The sequence below is a fragment of the Corvus cornix genome, chromosome Z (genome assembly GCF_000738735.6).
Source record: "Corvus cornix cornix isolate S_Up_H32 chromosome Z, ASM73873v5, whole genome shotgun sequence".
NCBI classification, from domain to species: domain Eukaryota; kingdom Metazoa; phylum Chordata; class Aves; order Passeriformes; family Corvidae; genus Corvus; species Corvus cornix.
Window position 1 is genome coordinate 1,246,452 of NC_046357.1, and position 15,119 is coordinate 1,261,570.

The 15,119-nt window shown below is 40.9% G+C and overlaps 1 protein-coding gene across 10 annotated transcripts in view; it reads left to right on the plus strand.

Annotated features, from left to right (window-relative positions):
• Nucleotides 1–15,119, plus strand: part of DYM (dymeclin) — a 208,775-nt gene that overhangs the window by 35,383 nt on the left and 158,273 nt on the right. For all 10 annotated transcript variants that reach the window (XM_039566839.1, XM_039566841.1, XM_039566844.1 and 7 more), the window contains 2 exons: nucleotides 6,619–6,744; nucleotides 8,819–8,961. In XM_039566839.1, the coding sequence (XP_039422773.1) occupies nucleotides 6,619–6,744; nucleotides 8,819–8,961 (269 nt within the window). The remainder of the gene's footprint in view (nucleotides 1–6,618; nucleotides 6,745–8,818; nucleotides 8,962–15,119) is intronic.

A 15,119-nucleotide genomic window follows, 5' to 3' on the forward strand; every position in this document is an offset into this window, starting at 1 on the left:
TATTTCTGATGGTAGATGTGCAGTGTTTTAAGTGTCTAAATATCCTGAGTAGGAAAACCTTATCTGTATCACATATTCTTACGCTGTTCTAGTTTTTATTTTAGACTTAGATCAGTATTTCTCTATGACCTATCCATTCACTAGGTAAGCTTTAACTTGTAGCAAACTTCCTCACCCCAGAGCATAGCATCAGAAGTCTGTACAGTTTTTCGTATATTGTTCTGTGTATCAAATTCCTAATAATCTGCTTTCTGATATGGTTTTCAGCCCTGTTTTCACAAAAGATGATGGGTGTTGAAAAACACCTGGTTGTGCAGGTATTTGGGTCTCAACAGCAAAGACACAGAGAGACTGTGGAGCGGGTCTGCCTTTCACTTAGGCTGCATCACTGAAATGCAGGGTGTGATTCCTGTGGTCTGGCTCTGTGTAGAAGAACCCTCTGATGGTCTAATGTAGTTGTTTGGTCACCTGGGTCATCATCTCTTTCCTGGGGATTGGAAGCTACACCTGGGAGTCACTGCAGCTGTCCAGTTTTAGGGAATTTGGGCTGTTCTCTTCTGTTCTGTTGTTAGAAAGTAATGCCTTTTAATTAGTTTTAGTGGATATTGGTAACAAGACTTTGTGACATAAAAAGTAAATAGTACATAATACAGTTTCTCTGTGCAACATTTAAAAGTCCAGAACTTCTAGTATTTTTAATCCATAGGGGGAAGAACTAAATGTCAGTGAGGTGAAAATGTACACAGTCACATAGTCTCAAAGGGTTTAGGAACAGGTCTGTGAAAAAAGGCTCTTGAGTCATGCTGTCATGTCAATCCTTTAGGTACTACCTTTAGAGTATTTCCATATTGTTGATGCTCCAGGGGACAGATGGGATATTGGGAAGGAATTCCTGTCTGTGAGGGTGGGGAAGTCCTGGCGCAGGGTGCTCAGAGCAGCTGTGGCTGCCCCTGGATCCCTGGCAGTGTCCAAGGTTAGGTTGGATGGTGCTTGAAGGTTTAGTGGAAGGGGGTGGAATGAAATGAGCTTTAAGGTCCTTCCAATCCAAACCATTCTGGGATTTTTTGTTTTCTCACCCTATTGTCCTCCCAGTTGAGAATACCCACTGTGGGGCAGATGCAGTACGAAATGTCAGAGATGCTTTCTGCTTCCAGTCAGTGTTTGCTGAGTGCCCCCTTGGGACATCTCCCAAATGTTTGGAGTCAGCTGTAATAAGTGTAGACCATTATCAGCTGCCAGAGTGCATATGTGCCATCAGTGAGTGTAAAATTAGGAATGATTCCAAGAGGAAAGATTATGTTCTCTTTGAGTTGTTGTACTTGTGTCCTGAGGCTGATAGCCAGATATTGTACTTGCTTTTCAGTTTTCAAAACTGATCCTATTCTCTGTGGTGACTCCTCTTTCACCTTTCTGGTGGGCCCTCAGGAAGCAGGGAAATGAAACCTGGTTCCTGTATGATTTGAGACTTTTTTGTATGAATCAGCCCTTTTGGCAACTCTCCTAAATTAGAAAATGGGTTACCTTTTAACCTTTTAATACTCGGAGTAGGCAGCTCTGGCTGGGTGAAAGTTCAGGAAAATATTTGAACAGGGAGGGGGCTTGGTCTAGAGGTAGGAGTTGAAATTTGGAGGGAGTTTGGTTTCTGACTGTTCAGGATGTTTGCTCTATAGGTGTGAAATCATTTATGAGCTCTCAGCCTCTGTGTGCTGATATAGAAATAGCTGCATTTCACTGAGTAATTAAAGTGTTTACAACAGCATGTGCCTTCAGAGTGTTAATTGGAGTCCATAGCTGGGATTTTCCTCTATGGTGCCTCTGTACTTCACCTTGGTTCCTCTGTCACAGACCTCTCTCACGGGCAGGGAACAAAGCTGAATGATTGGGAGTACAGAAAGCACTTGTGAGTAGTGTTTGGCCTTGGAGAGAAGCCAGCAGCAGCAGGATGGTGACACATAGGTAGATTGTTGAAGTTCTTGGTAGGTGATGCTGATAGGAGGTCATCCACATGGTTTTGAATGGATAAAGCAGATGCCAGGATGCTGGGGAGCTGTGGTTTTAACAGGACCATAGTTCTTGTTCTGTGTGGGGTGATTACATAATTTGGAAACAGTATTTAGGCTAAGGTTGTGCGGGGCTTGGGGTGACCTGGTCTAGTGGAAGGTGTTCCTGTCCATGTCAGCAAATGGCAGTGGATAAGATTTAAGGTCCCTTCTAACAACCAGTCTAGGATTTGATGATTCTAATTTACAGGTTTGCCACCAAAGTTAATAAATAAAATAAATCAACTACAATGTATGTTCCTGGTGGAAGACCAGAAGAGAAGTGATATTCTCTCCAGTCCATATCCTGGAAGAATTAGGTACTGCACCGATTTCTTCTAAAGCAGTACTACTCTAAGTCTAAATGCAGTGTTGCTTTAAAGCGGTATTGCCAGGGCTATAGTGGTCCCAGATGAGCCCACAATGTCTCTTACCTACTTGACAAAGCAGATTAAGATGGAACATGGTGCTGATTTAGCAGAATTTATTTCCTGGAGGCTGTGGACTCTCCATCTCTGGCAGTGTCCCAGGCCAGGCTGAACGGGGCTTGGAGCAACCTGGGATAGTGGAAGGTGTCCCTGCCCATGGCAGGGGGTAGGACTGGATGAGCTTTAAGGTCCCTCCCAACCCAAACCATTCTGTGATTCTAATTTTTGTCTTTTGATTTAATGAGTTGTTATCTAAAGATTACTATAATTCAAACATCTCGTTGGTTGTTTAATTTAAAAGTTTTTATTGAAATTATCTGGCATCATTTGCTTTTGGAAGGAATCCATTGATATATCAGTTTTTCATTGAAAGGTAGACACTAAACACGTGTTAAATACATGCACACATTTGTTATGCTAGTATCAAGGAATCTTGCATTTTGGAGCTCTTCATTCTATGAAGAATCCATAATTTAACATAATCTCAGATAGATATGATATGATGTGTCTTTTCCTCACAGAAAATGTTTATGTATAAGGTCTGTTGCCAGAAATCAGTTTTAACTTGGCTGTCACATGTGAGAACCTGGACCTGCTCCATCCGGTCCAAGGATGTCACTGTATATGAAGTGTGATACCAGGAGGACAGCTACGTGTGATAAGAGGAGAACCCAAATGCAGGAGAGAAATGACTGCCATGATTTCTATCTAGACTTTGGTCTGTCTCAGATTCTTTCCTTGTGAAAGATGCATGTTTTGAGAGACAGACCTATAGTATCTGCTAGCTTGTCTACCTGCTATGGGAATATATCTCCTTGTGGAAAGGAGAGAGAGAGAGAATAAGATTAAAAAATTGAGAATAACTAATGAATCCCCAAAGAGAAAATCCAAAAGGAGATAGAGAAAAGACCTCTGCATGTTTTGGTACATTGCTTTATGAAGTCCATTTATGCAGAACATGAGCTCTATCTGTGGATTTTTTATTTGTTTTGTAAGACACTTGAGAAGGAAAAAAAAAATGCCACAGAAGCTCAAAACAACATGCAGTTATTCTGGCTTTCTGAAATAACTAGCTAAATAATTTTGACATGTAATTGATACATGAGTTCATTATTTCTAGTTTCCTCCTTATCTGCAAGCAAACAGTTTTCAGGGGAAGTTGGAGATCAGCATAAATTCCATGTAAAGTCATACTATATGACCGATATCTTTGAATAAAATAAAAAAATAAAAGACTGCCTATTCTATAGTCTCTCAATATAAACAAACAATATTTTCTTTGAAGTTGAAAGAGGTTCCTGGTAGTTCTTGTGACCCTTTAGAAATGCTTGAGTTTCAGAAAACTGTACATTTGACCCTTGGTGGAGAAAATAATTTTGCTCCGAAGCTTTATCCTTGTGCTGATAAATTAAGGGTGACTGGACCTGAGGGGTTACCCCAGATATCAGGACCCTGGTTGTGTTTATGTCAGAGCAGATTTAATTTGAACAGATTCTACAAGTTTGAATGGAGTGTTTCTACAGTTAAATGTGCCCTGTCTGGATTTTGAACTGAGAGAAAATAACTCACCAAGTGGGGCTGCTTGAATTTACCTTTCTGTTTGTGTTTTCTTTCAGAGTTATATAAGGATATTGAAAGCAGATTTTTTTCCTCACAAAATGTACTTAATACAGTACAGTAACCTCTTTGTTTATTATTTTATGCTGATGCTTATCAAAACAAAATCATTTTGTAACATTTCCTCAAATTTGCTACTCCATTTGTATCAGTTATTATAAAAATAAATGAATGAATAATTGAAATGGAGAAAAAGTATACTAGACCCCAAAATTTGTTTCTTCTCTGCATAGTGACCCAGTGCATATTGTAGTATGTCATGAAGTTATATCCCTTTTCATTCATCACCTTGGGGTAGGAGACAATATTCTTGTATTCTCAGCCTTTGTCATAATGATAAGTGTCTGAATATATCTTTTTGTAATACCAAAAAAGTGTTTTTCCAAACTGTTGTTTTTATTTTGACAGAAAAACATTTCTTAATTTTTTTTTTGCTGGTGGCTGAACCTTTGATAATTGATACGTATATATACAAGTCCTCTTTGCTTTGCTTGGGACGGGATGCATGTGGGTGGTGGATTGCACAGTGCCCCTGGTTTGGAGAGGGAGCAGGAACTGTTCCTAGTGCAACCTTGCTTCTGGCTGAGGTGAATTTGCAGTGGAACCAGATCAGAGTGTAACCTCTGGCCTGATCTAATTACCAGCATTTACACTGGCGAACTTCCTCCGGAGTGGGCAAAAAGTCAGGTAACTCGCAGAGAGTAAAAGTAATTCAAAAGGACATCATGATTTTCAGGAAAATGTTACTTAGGCGATATGTCTCTTCCTGACCCATAACTTCAAATGTTTGGGGTTCAAGTATTCAAATCAGGTGAGAGAAAATGAAAAACAGTGAGTTTGCACAACCTTCACTTTTAAAAACATTTTTGTATCAGAGGTGGTGTGGTTCTGTGGATTGTGATCCAGGAAATTGTGATTCCAGTTTGCTGTTGACTTTGAGTAAATAACTGCACTCTCTGCAGAAACTCTGGCGTGGAGCTGCTGCAGAAGAGTTTAATTTAAGCTGTCGGTGCATTGTAATGCATGAAATTCTTCTTTTCACACTTCACAGTAATGCATGTTATTTACAACATACCTGGCAGCACACTTGAGAATATTAAGCTATTTGAATGTGTTAAAAATTAGACTGATTTCTTCTAAATAAAATCCTGTCTGTTTCAGTGAGGCACACCAGCTCTGATCCTGAGACTAGTGAAAATCTATTTTTTTCTGGCGTGAACTGATTTTGCTTCAGGAGATTGCACTGTAGTTCTCAAATCATCATTGTTGGAAAGAGTGCTTAGTTTTATGCCTATACCTGTTCTAACTGTTGAGAATAAAATTTTTGGAAGGTGACATTGTAACGAAGAAAAATTTAGCACCACTGATTAAACAGCATTGATGCTGATTTGTTCTTTAGTGTTTTGATTTTTTAAAAATCTGAAATAGCGATACTATTAAATATTTTCATTTGACAATAATAAACAGATTTTGAGTTTCCAGTAGGTCCCAGGTCAAAAAACCTTGGTAATTGTTGCAGGGAAACTGTTGTAACTTAGTAATACTGGATTGTGAAGCATACTGTGGAAATTAAATAGTGGCAGTGGGAGAAACATTAAAAGGACTTGTGGTAACAATAATAATACTTAATAACAATATTTCTAATGAACTTCAGGATGGTGCTGTTGCACCAAATGAAGTTCCTCCTTTTGGAGGACGTAAAAATGGTCTTTGGTTGAAAGCAAAAATGATACTGGTTCATGTCCAAGTTACTTCATTGTGTTTTAAAAGGTTTCTTGAAGTCTGCAGTTTGTTACTGATTAAGGAGGCAAATGCCATTTTTCTCTCCCTTTTAAAAACAAGATTTGTAACAAAGTCATTATAGGCAGAGGTGGGAACAGAAAACACAAGGTATTTTTAATAGTGTGCCTGTCATCCACTCTGCTGCACAGCTTTTCCTAATCAGCCTGAGCTAAATGAACTTTGCTGAACTGTCAGTATTTAAGCATTGCAGCTCATTCTTTGTGATTATCTGTAATATCTTGAAACTTTCTACTTCCCTGTTACCTCAAAAATACCATTTAAAACTGAACAATATATGTGGTATCCTGATACCCTGAGCGTTTTGTACACTTGAACTGGCATTTGTGTATTACATTCCTGGCAGATGGAGCTAGGTGGACATTCATTTCCTCACTTAGCATGATGGTTTTGTGACAATTTTGTTTAATGATACAAAGGACACACTTCTGAGAGATATTTGTTATTTTTAGGAAGAAGTATATCAATTGCAACTTGAGTTCTATGAGCAATACTTCTTTTTACATTGTTTTGTCTTTTAGCATATGAAAAAAATGCCTATTTCTAAGAAAAACAACCCATTTCTGGTATGAAATGATTCTGGTTTTCTTGAATTTGTTGTTTACATGTTCCCAATTGAAACTCTCTGTGCTACACAGTGTATAACTTCAGGTGAAGCTACCAAGTATTCTTGGAAATCAGCTTGTAAACAACCCAGTAGATTAATCTCTGTAATTTTCCCCTTTTTTCTGCAGAGATATTACATACAGCATTTCTTTGGAAGCCGTGACAACTCTCATTGTGTTCCTCTCCTGCCAATTATTCCACAAAGAGATTTTGCGAGAGAGCATCATTCACAAATACCTGATGCATGGTCGATGGTATGTCCTGCTCTGGGGTGTTGCCTAAGAGCAAAGCAAATGGGTCTCTTGTTTAGGTTGTTTGTACCTGAAAACAGAAGGCAGCAAAATGTTATGTTCATAGAAAATTTGTTCTGCTCAAAAGGAAGAAAACAGAAAAGCAAACATCTCTAAAGGCTCTTGGAGGGTTTTAGGTGGATATCCCACAGCCCAGTCTTCAGTAAAACTATTTTGGAAATAATTTTTGTATTTTGAGGGTAGTTTCATTAACTTAAAACAGCATTTACTTTTCAGGATGTTTTTTTGATTCAGCAATGAGTCTTGTAGCACTGCAGCCTAGAGAACTCAGGTCCCTCAGAAATGCTAGAGCTTTCTTGCCATGCAGATAAGTAGCAGGCCTTGGAAAGTTGAAGACGGAGCACAGGGCAGACTTCAGCCCGAAACAGGAGCAGGCTGGAGCCAGAGCGTCAGGATTTGTGGGGTGTCCTGGTACTTCAGTCTCTGGACTGAAGGAATTGAGGGTTTGGGGGAAAATGGGGAATATTTGGGGGAAGAGTTCATATGTGGTCTGAGAGGTCTGATTTGGGAGTAGGAGGTGCCCGGCCTCTGGAGAGAGATGTGGGAATTTGGTGACTGGGAATTGAGAGCAGTGTGAACAGCTGGAGGATAGTGGTGTGATGTCCCACCGTAAGGAGAAGGGGGCACCCAGGATTTGTAGATGCTCATGATCAAAAGGAATGACAAAAGTCAGAAGGTCTGCAAAGTTCTATTAGTAAATTACACATTTGGCATGGAAAAGAGTGTGTTTGTCCCTGATATCCCAGGGTAAGTGCAGTGGGGTTTGGATAAAGGGGGGGGGCAGTGAAAAGGGAGAAAGAGAGGGACACAGAGAGAGAGAGAACTGGATCAAAGAAAGGGAGAGAAAAGAAGGAAAAAGAGAGAGATCACCAGCCCTGGCTCCAGTGTTGATCGAGCTGATGGGTCCTGGGGCCTTGGGCTTTTTGGGGCACCTTTGAGGCTTCCCCCTCCTGGAGAGACATTTCTCACTTTATTGTGCAAATCAGTTCTCATTCCACAGTCCAGTTCTTTTCAGACCTTTCTGGAAATGGGTTGGAGGCTTTGGGGTCTTGGATGGTCTTGTTTTCCCCTACGGTCCCTGGCCCTTCTCAGCCTCACCCCGGCGCCTGCGCTGAGCCGGGCTGTGCTTTCTCTGCAGGAGCCCACAACCAGGGGGTTTATCCCAGAAAAGCTGCCCTTCCTCCATAAGGCTCCTTCTCCAGCCACATCGTGGTCTTTCTCATGTGTGTTTTTGCCAACAATCCTTGGCTGTTATTCCCAAAAATCCTTGGTTGGCTCCACACCATCCAGCTATGGGTGTTTGGGACATGCACATTAACCCCTTACCTTCTGGGCTTCTGCAGATGGTTAGAGAGTACATCGTAACAGAGCTCCTGTCTTTTCAGCTCTGAATCAGATGGGGATGGGAACCAGCTCTTTGTTTCTGTGGAAATGCTACTCCATTTTGTAAATACTGTAACTTTTCAGTTAAACCCAACAAATTCTACAGGCATTTTTCAGATTCACTGAAATGATGTCGGTTGTTTCATTGATCTTTGGAAATTCATAGAGTCGTGGAATCCTTGAGGTGTGAAAAGGCATTTAAGACTGGTTGGGTGTGGAGAGATGCTGTTGTTACCTGTTCTGTGTAAGCAGAGCATGGAGTAAAAACTGAACAAATAAAGTGTTTCTTTCCATTGCATAAATATTTTTCCAGTTGTGTCTTGAGGTAAGTGAATACAAGGATTCTACAAACTAGCTGGTTTACTTAAAAGTAGTATTGAAAAAACAAAAACCAAAAGGCAGTTTCCATGATTCTGCTGTGGAAGATGCTCCTGCAGACCCCTTCTGAAGTCTGGGCAGCTTTGCATGGGCAAGACCTTGGTGTTCTTTCCCTTTCCAGTCTGGTCAGCTCTGGGAGAGTTACTGGCCGTGTTTAATACCAAACACTAGCCTTTGTACCTTACCTGGACTTTGTTGTGCCAATTTTTGTGAGTTGTGAGTCAACTAAAGCTGTTTTGTTTTTTTTTCTTTCCAGTCTCCCATACACCAGCAGACTTGTGAAAACGTTGCTATATAATTTCATTAGACAAGAGAGAAGCCCTCCTCCAGGGACCCATGCTTTTCAGCAGCAAACAGATGGAGGAGGACTGCTCTATGGAATTGCATCTGGGGTGGCAAGTGAGTCTGATTTTCTATAAATTGTACTTCAGACCGTATGAAGTATTGCCTTCTGTGTGCCCTCTCCTGCAGACACACCTGTAGCCCATTTCTTTTTCAGCAAGTGACACTGGTGTAAAAAAGCTATCCACAGGCCTGCATGGCCCATCTTGGGATGTGTTAGAATCTGAAGCAATTATACCTGCAGGACAGCAGATGGTAAAAGTATCACGTAGTCCCTGGTTTTTTTTATTGACACATTTAAAAACCCTCAACCAACCAACTAGTGCCCTATTTGATGAATCACATACTTCAAATTACTTTAAATGTTGTAAGAAATAGTTTTATGTGCATATTTTATTCTTTACAATAACTCAGTGGATATGGTGACCTGCTCTGTGGCTCTGCTTGAGCAAAAGGTTGGGCTAGGTGGTCTCACGGGGTCCGTCCCAGGAGGGTTCTTTGATGTAAGGGAGCAACCTAGATAGGAATTTTTGTAACATAGTGTACCTTTCCCAGTAAGTTGACTAATGTTTTTTCCTGATTAGTATGACTAGATTCTGACCTTTCCCATGTGGACTGTTTTCTGTAGAGAAATACCGCCTGAAGAATAGCAAAGACTTGATGCCATTTGTTGTTCAGAAAAAGGTTTCTCATTTTTATTTTACTATATACTCTGTTTTGGTTGGTGGCTGCTCCCTTCCCCACACCAGATGTGTTTTACTGGTATATAAAAATCCGTCTTAGAGGTTTTTTCTTTTCCACCAAACAAGAATAAAACATAATACAGTGCTAACAGCAAAGGTAGATATTATTTTGTTTCTCCCCGATAAACTGGAGAACACTTTGCAAGTCAGTTGCTGTTAAAACCGATACTATTTATTTAGCTCTTTTGTGAAATCCATTCACTGGCAGCCTCCTGAGGGAATATTAAAGTTCGGGCCGCAAGGGGTCTGCCAGGATTTGCAGTCGGTGGCAGTGCCCGCGTCTCTCCTCACGGCGGCAGTAAAAGCGCACGGCTGCTGCGCTCAGCTCCTTCTGCGCTCCGGGTAACACCCGCCGCGGCCGCGCCTGGGTTGTGTCCCTGACATAAACCCAGCACGAAGTAGTGCCTTGGTTCGCAATTCACTTACACACGCGCCAGATTAATTAAATTGTTCCTTACAGTTCCTTTATTCGAGTCCTGTCAGGTATATTCTTTTCCTTCATTTCAATTGCAAAGGGATATTGCTCTTAACATGTTTTTCTAAAGCAGTTTTCAGTATCTGGTTTGTAGTTTTGTAGTTCTTACTGCATATTTTAGTACCTGTTATTACCTGAATAATTGCTGTTATTTATGTTATTACTAGTTCTGATCTCTATAGTGTCTTTCTGCCTCAGTGCAGCCACAGGCAAAACACTTCTTCCCCTCTTCTGGTTACTTGACTGATTTGGAAATCCATCCATATTGCCACCACTCCAGCCTCCTTCTGTAACACTTCTCACATCGTATCCCCCATGACTTTTTACTTGTTGTATATCAAGTTTCCATTTCTTAATGCAAAGTCTTAAAATTTCAGCCTACATCTGTTCTTGTCTCTTCCTACACTCCCACCTCCTTCACTCCTCTTGAACCATTCCCTTAGCAACTACCTTGGCAAACGCCTACGCTTGTTTTCTTGCTTCTTTCATGAGTACCTGAGGTGCCATCTCTTTGCCCAGCAAATTAAGTGTCTTCATTTAAAGCTTTAAGAAGAGGAGCCTTTTTAAAGAGCTTTCTAATTTCCTGCCTGTGAAAAGGGAAAAAAGAAGTACCACATCTTGTTAGAAAATATAAATGTTTTTTCTATCCATGCCCAGATGGTTGGTTGAAAGTTTTTTAAAAATTATTTGCCTATATATGATGTTGGACTATAGGTGAAACTTGGACACGGTAGGATTGTGGAGTAAATGGCATAATTGCCTATCTTATCTCTGAATTAACTCTTAGCAAATCAGTACTTTGGTTCGTGTAGCATCAGGTACATGGGTGGAGTGCAGCACAAATGAAAATGCAGCAACACGAGTTGATAATCTGTTAGGAAACAGAAGTGAATTTTAAACAATGAACACCTGTGGAAAACTTTGATTTGATTTCTGTATTGTATTACTTTTGTGTGTTTTGTAATCTTTACATAAGAGAGATTGAAAAAAGAATGGAAGAATTGAAAACTCACTTCTGTGTTGCTCAGTCCCTTTTAAATACCTCCATAATGCTTAAAGTAAGTTTACTGAAGTAGTCTAAATATAATCTATTTGGGATGAAAGGAGATAGGAGCCTGGTTTAAAAAAAAATTATTTTCAGTATGAAATTTTGAGGCCTAAAATAATTATTATACTTGTTAATTATTTAACTTGATACCACTGTCATCTGCATGATCATGTATAATGTTATTCATGTTTTGTAGTCACTTACACTGCGGCAGGAGATCAACAAACTCTTACAAGCACCGTATTTAAGAACCACCCTCCTTTTCCTTCCTTGTGATTCAGCAGGAGTGATAATTATACACAATATGAGCAGAATTTTACCCTTTCCCACAGTTAACCTTCTCCTGCTTTTCATCCTTTGTAGCCTGTTTTTCTTCCTCTCATGAGCTTCCTTAGCTCTGAAACCACACAGCCAACATCCTCACACCAATTACTTGTTGGTTTGGCTTCTGACTGGATCCAAGTTGCCTCTGTGCAAGGACCTTTCTCCATCCTGGATATAAAATACCTGGATTGGATTGTCCTGCCAATTCTGTTATGCTCTGATAATTAAAGAAACAATGGTGGTTTTGGAAGGAGGGGAAAAATAATGGTATTTATTTTTGTAACTTCATAAAGGAGATTTTTCTCTACTGAGTCAACTTTGCTTTGTCTTTGTGGTCTTTCAGTAGGTGTGCAAAGTAATTGTAAAGTGCCGCTAGATCTGGGGCAGTGTTGTGAAGCATAAATGACATCAATATGCATGGAAGGAGAGTTTAGATATTAGAAACTCATTTATTGGAAACTAGAAATTAATTATTCTTGGTTCACAAAGCACATTGAACCAACTTACCATCAAACCCAAGTTTTTTTGTTGGCTCTAAGTGCCCTCTTCTTTTTTCTTGAGATTTATTAACATTTGCCAGTTCATAGTCTACAGTCAACTAAGTTGAGACAACTTTTTGTGGACAAGCAATTTTTTTTTAATTAGTCATTTTATTGTTTGCAAAATAAAATCCTTGTTAGAGTGAGGAACTGCCAAGCAGATGATGTGCTAAGACAGAGAAATGATAGTGCTATTCAAGGCTATTGAAAAATAAGTCAGTTTAAATGTTTTCCTTTGAAATAGTTGATCCAGTTTATACTTTGCTGTTAAAAACAATCCCAGACACTAATGCATCTGGCAGAAGTAAGGAGTTACTGCAACAGTGGGATCTAATTGACGTGGCTTGTGCTGTTTGGGTGTTTATAGATGTGAGGGGTACAATGCTGTATCTGTAAGGAGCTGAAGCAGAGTCAGTAACCAGATTCAGCTTCATTAATCACCTAAGTCCTCATCATAACTAATCTGCCACACAAATATACTGTTGTAGCATTAATAGAAATTGCAGAATTCAGTGTGTAGTGGTCAGTGATGGCTTTTTTTCTCATGTCTGTACTCTTTGGTCAGAACTAGACAAACATTCCTGGCCATTAATGACTTTATATCAGGCAAATACCTGCTTTACTGTGCGTTATGCTGTTCAGCATAGGATATCCTGTTGTACATCTGGGATTTATGTACAGTATATACAATATAGCTTATCTTTTTTTTTTGTGCTACTTTCTGGTTAATAGAAGCATCTTCATGGTAATTTTTAACTTTACAAGAAAACTATTTATTAATATTTAGTGTTTTATGTTAATATCTTTTTCCTCTTCAATTTTATGTAGCCAGATTTGTAATATCTGCATTAAAATATATCAAAGAAGAGAGACACAAAAAGGTACTAACAAAGTATCTGTTATTTCTTACGATTTCACCAACCTTTATTTCTGCTAACAAATGCTTCACTCTGCTTGCTTCTACCTGCCAGATCCTTTTCGTGATGTGTCACAGATCTGGTGTCTATCTGTGATGCTTAGTCAATGCTTAATTGCCTGTTCATGCCCTCCACAATGGAAATGTACATTTGAGCTTTCTTTCCCAGTTCTGTCTGTTTGTGTTCCTTGTTGCTTACAGTCTGTAAGTGTCATCCTCTTGACGCTGTAACTGTGATATTTTCACCAGTCTGAATGGGAAGATGGAGGTAGTTTCCAGATCTTTAACCTTTCTCTTAGTTCCCCTGAAGATGTGCCTGACAGAGCAAAGTGTGCAGCTGCAGTTCAAGCACAGGTACTTTGAGAATAAGTAGTTGAGTGTTACTGGTTGTGTAGCTGTGGCAGGGGCAATCTGCAAGGGCTGCACAGCAAACTGGTACCAGAGTGGCTTCATCCTGCCCAAAATCTGTGCTTGGGTGCTATAAGGACCACAGAAGCTGGTCTGAAATTAGGTTGAGCTGCTGCCTGAGTAGTGCCTCAGTGTCCCCTTTGAGAGTTCTCATGTTTTCATGACAAAAACTCGCCTTCTGCCTTAATCACATTAGTACAGAAATACATTGTGTCTGATAGGAATCTCTGCAGGCCAGAGATGTATTCACTATCAAGCTCTTAGACACTTCCTTTGACATGCACTGTATTGTGTATGTTCTGTTTCTTGAAATCTAATTCATCTTCATGTATTTGAATGATGTGAGAGTATAGAATGATTATACAGCAATAGCACTTCTGGTGACATTTGACCCCAGTTCCGCCAAGCTCTTGGGACTTTGAATGACAAGGATCTGAAACCAGAACAGTTGCAGTATAATTAAGAAATAATGATGCTCCCAGGGCTGGAGCCCCTCTGCTCTGCAGCCAGCCTGGGACAGCTGGGGGTGTTCAGCTGCACAAGAGAAGGCTCCAGGGAGAGCTCAGAGCCCCTGGCAGGGCCTAAAGGGGCTCCAGGAGAGCTGCAGAGGGACTGGGGCCAAGGCCTGGAGGGCCAGGACCCAGGGAATGGCTTCCCAGTGCCAGAGGGCAGGGCTGGATGGGATCTTGGGAAGGAATTGCTGTCTGTGAGGGTGGGCAGGCCCTGGCCCAGGGTGCCCAGAGCAGCTGTGGCTGCCCCTGGATCCCTGGCAGTGTCCAAGGCCAGATTGGACGGTGCTTGGAGGTTAAGTGAGAGATGTCCCTGTCCATGGCAGGGGTTTGGAATGAGGTGATCTTTAAGGTCCCTTCTGACTCAAGCTATCCTGAGATTCCATTAAATTGTTGATCAGTCCTGTTAGCTTCACCAACATGTTTTTGATGGTTAACCACCAGTAATCAGAACTAGCTGCACAGGTAGCATGGGCTTTGTTCTGTGAACTCTGCTCTTTGCACATACACTGATGGTAGTGACAGCAAAGCATTCTTTCCCAGAAGAGTAATTTATACCATTATTTCCTGGGCTTGATAATTTTAAAAATCTTCCATTGACTTTGATGAGTCTCATCAGTATGTGCAGGGTGGTGTCAGGGCATGGATCAGGCTCTGCTCTGTGGGACCCAGCAATGGCACCAGAGGAACTGATGCCCAGGAAGTTCCACCTGGACATGAGGAAGAACTGCTCTGCGCAGTGACTGAGCCCTGAAATGGACCAGAGAGGGTGTGGAGCCTCCCTCACTGGGGATATTCCAGACCCATCTGGACACGATTCTGTACCATTGCTCTGGGATGACCCTGCTCTAGGAGGGAGCTGGGACCAGATGATCCACTGCCATCCCTTCTGTCCTTACCCATTCTGAGAGTCTGTGAAACTGTATGTTTTTTTCTTTCATTTGGAGAGGCTGATGCTCCTGGGGACCCTTGGCTGCCACCACTCCACCCTTGTGACAGTGACAGAATTTTTCATGCTTAACATTCTGGGGGCTTATGTGTTTTTGAAATCTGTAAAGCCTCTTTTCTGTGATGTCTACCTGACGCTGCACAGGCTTGTGGTGTGCTGGGAGCTGTGCTGTAGCTCTCTGTAGCCTGTCAGCTGTTTGGAGCAGGGACCATCAGTGCACAGCACATCGAGGCTGTGGTTCATGACTAGAGCTTCTGATTTCTGTGGTCATACAAACCCTAATTGTAACCATATGCTTCAGCTT